Source organism: Sceloporus occidentalis, unplaced genomic scaffold, assembly GCF_023333645.1.
Source record: "Sceloporus occidentalis isolate IW3139 unplaced genomic scaffold, rSceOcc1.0.p SCAF_5, whole genome shotgun sequence".
Lineage (NCBI taxonomy): Eukaryota > Metazoa > Chordata > Lepidosauria > Squamata > Phrynosomatidae > Sceloporus > Sceloporus occidentalis.
The window spans coordinates 125,991,091-125,999,162 of NW_028316985.1; the positions used below are offsets into that span (position 1 = coordinate 125,991,091).

The 8,072-nt window shown below is 40.1% G+C and overlaps 1 protein-coding gene across 3 annotated transcripts in view; it reads left to right on the forward strand.

The window, feature by feature from the left end:
• The window catches only part of LOC149312799 (glycerophosphocholine cholinephosphodiesterase ENPP6-like), a 48,988-nt gene extending 42,747 nt beyond the window's left edge, over positions 1 to 6,241 (forward strand). For all 3 annotated transcript variants that reach the window (XM_089525388.1, XM_089525391.1, XM_089525390.1), the window contains exons 7-8: positions 4,111 to 4,234; positions 5,936 to 6,241. In XM_089525388.1, the coding sequence (XP_089381514.1) occupies positions 4,111 to 4,234; positions 5,936 to 6,141 (330 nt within the window). In that variant the 3' untranslated portion in view covers positions 6,142 to 6,241. The remainder of the gene's footprint in view (positions 1 to 4,110; positions 4,235 to 5,935) is intronic.
• The last annotated feature ends 1,831 nt before the right edge of the window (positions 6,242 to 8,072 follow it).

Genomic DNA, 8,072 nt, shown 5'->3' on the forward strand with positions numbered 1-8,072 from the left:
ACAAAAAGAGAAGGGAATGGTGGTGGGGAAGGGATCAGGTCCAGCAGTTCTTCTCTCCCTCTGAGGCTTGGCCCAAGGCAGATGGACTGGAGGGAGGGCTCTGCTTCTTAATGATAGCCCCCCTGAACTTCTACTCTGTGGCTAGTGGAGAGTGTGGCATATCAGAGATGTGGCTAGCTTTGCCCTGTGCCCAGACACAGAGTGATGGCATCGTCTCCCAAGACTCTGATGCATCTTCAGTAGAAGTTTTTATCGGTCTGTCTCTGGCTATAAGTCATAACCGGATGCCTTATCAATTCCCCTGTGGTCTTCACCTGCCACAAAATTGCTATTCAGGGGATTACTGCAGAAAAATTGTGAGTCTTGGAGGTAGTCAGCAGGGAGGCATAGCAGAGTTCTGTCTATGAAGTTTAACTTTAACTCTGCGCTGGGTAATATAGGACCTCAACCTTGGTGGGAAAAGATGAAATCACATTTCAATTCCAGAATATGTAAATATTTCTATTTTAATTAACATATTATAGGCCTGGTACAGATGGGCCCTTTGCGGCGTGGCCATGACGTGCTAGGGTTGCTCAGCGGCAGGGCATGCACATGCCCCGCAACCCTAGCACGTCATGGGCGTGCCGCAGGTGCATGGTAACATTCAGATGGCGTGCACAGTGATGACATGCCAGCAGCGCAGCATCCACACCATTGCGCTGTCACTGGCACTTTGGCACGGTGCAAGTGCGCCGCAAAAAAGAAGCCGCTTCCGCACGTTCCTTTTTTGCTGCGCAGCAGCACCACGCAATTTGGTTGCTACAGTGCTGCTGCGGAGCAAGGAGAGGCGCCTCCCCGGCGCCTCTTTTTGGCGCTCTGTACCGCGCCTTATTCTTTAAAAAATTTGCATTACCAAGCTCAGAATACAATATCTTTCTTACAAACTTTATGAAAAGGTTTATTTTCTAAATGTTGGAAAGTCTGTGTGTGTGTGTGTCCTCATTTTTTATTTTTATTTTTTCTGTCTTTTGAGAATGTCTTCCCCTGCTGTTATTTCTTTTGGAGCCCCATTATTATTTCATTATCAACCTCACTATCAACCAAATAAAAATTATTTTTATGTTATCACAATTGCAAATCAATAATTTAATTTTGATTTTCACCCACCAAAATGACTTCAAACAGCTGCCAACATTACTATATTATATTTGCTTTCTTACTTTTTTAAAAAAGCATCATTGATGGAAGTGTTTTAGTAGCTTAAAGTTGTTTTTGAATCCTCAGTGCCTCACATTATTTTGGAAAAGGTGAACATGGAGGTTAGACCATTTCTTTATAGTATATATAACCCACTTCAATATTTTGCATCTCAAAATATTAAGTCAATATATATCAGCAGTATGAGACACATGCTTCCAGTACTCTAAACCAAATTGATGATGACCAGTTAAAATGGGTTAATATAACATACAAATAATTGTCTATATGTCATTTCAAACTATAGGTTGAATATATCACTGGAGAGATAGGGAGATCTTTCCTTTTAAGAGTCAAAGCACATTTGGCTGACATTTATCACAAAAATACTTGGGCCAGCCCACAGGTTTACTGTTTGGGGAAAGGACAACATTAAACTATTCTAGTGAAGCTCTTGGTTTGTTGTTGTGTGCCTTCAAGTCGTTTCCGACTTAACGGCAGACTAAAACAAAACTACATGGAGTTTTCTTGGCAAGGTTTGTTCACAGGCGGTGTCCTATCGTCTTCCCCTGGGGCTGAGAGCATGTGACGTATCCAAGGTTATCCAGTGGATTTCATACCTCAGCTGGGAACTGAACCCTGATCTCCAGAGTCACAATCCAACACTCAAACCACTACATCTTGCTGGTCAAACTCAGCCTCTAGAGAAAGAAGACCAAGAAAGTAATGTTTATTGATCAATTGAAACTCATATTAGCATAAAAGTAGAGTTAAACACTGCTGTTTATCAGTGGAGCTCCTCAGACATGTAATATAAAGTCATTTTATTTAATGGGACTTGAGCATCCACAGAGTTTGGTATCCATGGGGAGGGCGGGGGCTGCGACTAAATCCCAGTGGACACCTAGGGCTCAGTGTATATGTCCTTATCTCATCTGTTGAATCTAAGATTTGTACTTTGGAAAGATTCATGATTTCATCAAAATGTTATATACCGTACAACCACCACCTCCATTGATGATGGCCTATTCAAATTCCCCTTTATGGATGATGCACGGTTCTACAACTGACTAATGGCTCTAGTCAAGAATGATGCCTCTACAATATATAGCAGGGGTAGGCAAACTTTTTGAGCCGGGGGCCGGGTTGCTGTCCCTCAGACAACTGGGGGGCTGAAGCCAAAAAATAAATAATTAAATAAATTTTTAAAAAATTAATTAAATAATTAAACCGGGTCAAATGTAGGACAAAAATTTCAAATGGAGGATACTTTTATAAAAAATGGAGGACACGCAAAAAAAATTGTTGATTTTTAAAAAAATGTTAATATAAATGTATGTTTCGGAGGCTTCTATAGACAATTACCCCCCTTACCCGCCGCTTGCCCCCCTTGCCTGCTGCTTGCCCCCCCTTGCCCGCCTCCTCCTGATAGGCCAAAGGCCCCACGCCCTCACGTGAGAGGCCAAAGGCTCTGGCGGCAATCAGCGGCAGGACCAGGCTGGGGCCGGTCCCAAGGCCTTGCCAGGCCGCATCCGGCCCACGGGCCACAGGTTGCCTACCCCTGATATATAGCATCTGTGTATTTGAAACAGTAACACGATACATTGGTCCTGGTCTCTATTTTGACTTCTTTTTTTTTTTTTTTTTAGCTTTCTGCTTCTATTTATGACCAGAATCCATGCCTAGAAACTGTCAGCACTGTATTCATTTTAAAAAAAACCCTTAAAAACTTAGGAACCCCTTGAGTGTCCATACATTTCTTTGTATCTAATTGTCAGCAGATGTGCTAGATAATTTAACAATTCTAGCTGACAAATTAAATCTGTTTCCCTTCCTCTGTTTATTTACACTGACAGGGCTCAGAATGAGCAAAGGAGAAAATGGACGATCTTCCTACCAGCGGGCCCCTTCCGCTGCTGTTTTCTTTAATGCAGTTCCAGGAAACTAATTGTCAGTGGTCTGGACAGTATTAGGCAGTGCCTACCATGCTTGTTACCATTAATGTATTACGGCCTGCCAAGGCTTTCCTATTTCAAAACCACCCTAGAGCCAGCATGGCATTACTCAAGTTAAAACTTTCAACAGTACTAGATGTTGACGTTGGCTCAGCTAGCTGTGTGCCAAAAGCAAGAAATTAAATGACCCCTGCTCAGACTATTGTATAAACAGAATCAGTATGTGGATATATCCTGAGATTGCAGTCTAAAAAACAGCAACTTTTATTTTAGGTGACCACATGTAATACATTCAAATATGCTACAGGTTTTCAAACCAACTTGTCACCAGTCAGTCAGGTGAGCTAGAGGGCTAAAAAGTAGTCACATTTCTCAGTTACATAGAAGGTGGGTCAATGGAAATCATTTGTTGTTAACTGCCATCAAGTCAACTTTGGCTTATGGCAATCCTATGAATGAGAGGCCTCCAAGATCCTCAGTCATCAGTTGAATCTATCAACCTGTAATGTGGCGTTTCCCTTTTCCTACTGTCTTTTCTCTTACTGAACATTATTGTCTTTCCTAATGAATCGTGTCTTCTCATACCTCCAAAGTATGACAGTCTCAATTCAGTCATTTTGCCTTCTAGGGAGAGTTAAGCAGAAGTGGGTATCTTCTGGGGGTCTGAAGACCAGACTGGATCTCCTAGAACACTTAGTGGGAGCTGCTCTAGATAAAGAATTAAGATTGTACTGTAACACGTGTTCTGTATTTGTTGCAGTGTGACTTTTTGTTAAAACAATTGGGTACTTCTTTTTAATTCAGTGTTATAAATTGTTCTTCCAAGAACATCAGGATATTTTCACAACAAAACCTCTTCTACTCTCTTCCTTCCTTTTTTCTTCTGCTTCCATGGTTAGCTGGTAGACTGTACAGTCACCTGTAGTCTGAGCATGTGTAAAATACTCCTTGTAAACAGAACTCCTATCTTTTGCAGAGCAGAGAAAACCTTCCATTTTGGGAGAATGGCACTGGAAAAAGGGATGCCTGGCAGAATGGTTGGCACGGCTATGATAATGAACTCATGGATATGAGAGGATTCTTTCTTGCATTTGGGCCAGGTAGGCATTCAGAGAAGTAGATAAGCCTCCACCATTATCCTGTTGCAATTCTAGGACTGTGTTAATTACGTATGGGTAATGTTCACTGTGCAGATGAAAATTTTGGGAAAGCAGATATGGAGTTACTCTACTTGTAGTTTTTATGTCTTCTTTTAAAGTGTTTGGTCAAATAACATTTATCTTGTTATATCACCATCATGTCCAAACTGTTTGTTCAAATGATTTCATTTTATGCTGCCTTGAGATCTTATAATAGCGGGCCAGACATAAATATTTAAATCAATAAATGTGTCTAGGTACAGGCCATTACAATCCACTTAAGGTACATAACTAATAAAGCCTCTTCCTTTTAATGCACTTCTTAGAGAGGACACACACAGAGAAAGGGTAACTCTTGAGTAATTTTTAATGTTAAATTATTTAAATCTTAATCCTAAATCTGTCACTGGTAACAGCAATGTGCACAGAGTTGATTTTCTCAGATCCAGAGTAACTCAGAATAATGCAAGGCTTAAATGAAGTCTCAGGTTTTATTCTGTGTGTATTACAATCCATCTCAAACTATCTCCCGTTTATTGAATCAGATGAGCCATACCAGTTGTAGTGTTAGCATATTCAACTGCGTTTGATTTGCCTAGTATGAAGAACCAGAGCTGCTAATTATAATTGGGAAGATTGTTAGTTCTTTATCAAGTAAGATATAACACCAAGATGATGATAGGTAGTACTATACTTAGAGGCTCTGATAGTGTATCTCATTGTATGACCATAATTGGACATATTTTGAGGTAGCAGAAGGAAATGAAATAAAATATTACTGAACAAAACCACAAAAATGAAGGTTACGGTCACTGAAGATACATATTGAGCCATATTTTAGACGTTGTCTGCCATACAACTGCCATACAAGGAGATGTGGGACACAAAGCCAAGGTTAGTTTACAGAAGTAAGTTTTGGCCTCATTCTCTCCAATGGTGATTCAGCACAGCAAGGACTCAAATGTAGTTGGGAGCAAACAAAGTTCTTACCTCGGAATCCATCCAACTGCATTCAGATTCCAGTGGGAAAAACTAGAAGAAGAGGCAAGAACAGCTTAAAGGGGCAAAAGTGAAATGAAGAGCCTGGTATATATTTAAAAGGAATAGGGACACAATCCAGAATTAAACTGTTGCTTAAACAATAGCTCTGTGAGTATATCTGTACCTGGTGAAGGTTAGCAAGATCCAGATGTCAGAGTGCCAGGCTCAGAGAAAGTTTAAAACAGCTTCACACAGTAGATTGGTATAAGTGTTCATAAAAGCCATAGGGGGAAAAAGGTAAATCTTAAATGAAGGCAATATCCAAATTTATTTTTGTATTTATTTGCTATGTCACTTTATCAAATGCTTGGCCTAATGCAAAAACAAACCAAACATTAAATTCCATAGAAATTAGGGTGGGTAATACCTTTTCCTAGGACCACCTGAGCGGCACAATCTTTCAAAATTAATGAAACCACTAAAAGATTACAAAAGTGGCACACTTTAGTCATCCTAATAAAAAGGTGTCACTCATCTCAAATGTTTTGCTTTAACTTACAGAACACACAGGCACTATGTTATTTACTTACTATTAAACCCAAGAACAGTCCTATTTGTTTAGTAAGCATCGCTACCATGAATGACTCAAGTCTGAAATGCCTCATTGTCATTTTCTTTCAGATTTCAAGACTAACTTCAGAGCAGCACCAATCAGATCGGTTGATGTTTATAATGTTATGTGCAAAATTTCAGGGATGCAGCCAAAGCCAAACAATGGATCCTGGTCAAGGGTGGAGTGTATGTTAAAAAATAATGCCAATTTGGCAGAGATATTTCACTGGAGCAGCTCTGTGCTGGCACTAATTCTGTTTGCATTGTTTGTATAACAGACTTTGCTACTCTGGTCCCAATACAATGTTAGTCAGTGTACCCAGTGTTTTCCATCCATCACTTGAATAGCAGCATTAATAGAATACTATCTGGAGAAGAATATACAAATTGATTTCTCAAACATCCAGCGTACTGTCAAGTGTTTATGGGTCCTAAGAACCTAAATGTGGACTCCTTTAGGGGGAGGGCAGGGGCCAGCTTGTGTGCACTACCAAAGACAGAAAGACCAAAAACATTCACCAGCATCATTTAAAGTCCAAAAGCAATCTGCAAGTACACAGGCAAATGTTCCAAGCAGTAACCAAATAAGCCACATGTCATAAGGGCACTGTTTTCATCATTTGCTTGCAAATTTTTCAGATTTACATTTAGGTATATATAAAGGATGGGGCTGGGGAAGGTCCATATGCTCCCTAGGAAACGATTTCCGTTTAGGTTAGTTCTCTTGTTACCCTAAAATATGTGTGTATGGAGGTGTTGGGGGTCCCCACCATAAGTGTCAGCATCTCCTTAAAATTTTGAGGGAAATTACAGCTCAAAAGGAGGTTTGCAAGAATAGGGTAACTTTGGGCCTGAACAGACAGGCCCAAATAAAGCTGCTTCGGGTCACTTTGGAGGTGTGCTGCTTAAATGACACACACATCTTAAGAGACCAGAAGCTGCGCCAAAGTGTGGCTTTGACTCGGTTTCCGGCCTCTTAGGACACATGCATCATTTAAACAGCATGCTTCCAAAGTGACCTGAAGCAGCTTTATTTTGGTCTGTCTGTTCGGGACCTTTGTTGATCTTTTCACTTTTAAATATCAGTACTACCATATATACTTGACTATAAGTCGACCTCATGTATAAGTCAAGGGCAGGGTTGGGGGGCAAAATTATGGATTTTTATATGACCGTAGATAAGTCAAGGGTAAAATTTAGGGGCATATAACAAAGGATCAAAAGACAAGCAATGCCAAAGAACTTACAACATTTGACTAGGCATAACTGTTTGTGTGCACACTAAAGGTTGGATGGATAAGAGAGTAGGGAAGGGGGTCAGTGTTTCCAGGATAGATTATACTCTTGCCTTTTGTCAGGGGATGTTTCCTTCTTTTAATAAGAGTTAAAGTACAGAACTTATATTGACCTGTCGAGTCAGATTTTTGGGTTAATTTTTTGATTAGAATTTCTAGACTTATACATGAGTATATACAGTAACTACAGAGAATACTTCAGTTTCTGTGAATAGGAGGGTTTTATTTAGAAATGTGCAAGGGTGCATGCAAACATACAAAAATCAATGCAACCATGAGAACCATGCAAGGCTATCAAAAAGAAAGATGTGGAAGAATGCATAGAGTGGAACTGATGAGAACAATAATTACCAATCCTGAAGAAGCCCACAGAAAACAGAGAGTGGCTCAGTTACACAGAGTTACACAGAGCAAGTGGAAAAGATCCTTGGTCTGTGAACAGAACCCCTATCTGTGAACAAAGTCGCATGGCTGGGGAGGATATTTATATTCCATTTCATGTCTTGCAGGGTGCTTGATGTTACCATGCAGTGTAACAAAAACTCTGATAGTTTTCTTATGAAATTGACAAAAGGGATCCAGAACAGCTGATGGCTTTAGTTCTGGAATGACAAAACATTTATTAGATTTGAGACAATCCCTGATGTTTGGGCAAGAAAGGTGACTGAGTTGAGGTGAAGGGTATGGTCTCTGATTGCTTTGGGATGGGACTCCCTTTGTCTCCATTGCAAGAAAAAATTGCAAAGATCCTGGGTGGCAGAGTGATCAGAAAACCCTTTAAGCATTTATTTTTGTACTATCTAGGTCTCTGCATGTCCTCATGTCAGCATGACTTCTTACATGTAATTCCCTAGATTCCACAGGTCTTTGTGACCTCTCATAACATGCCCAATACTACATATAAATCATAA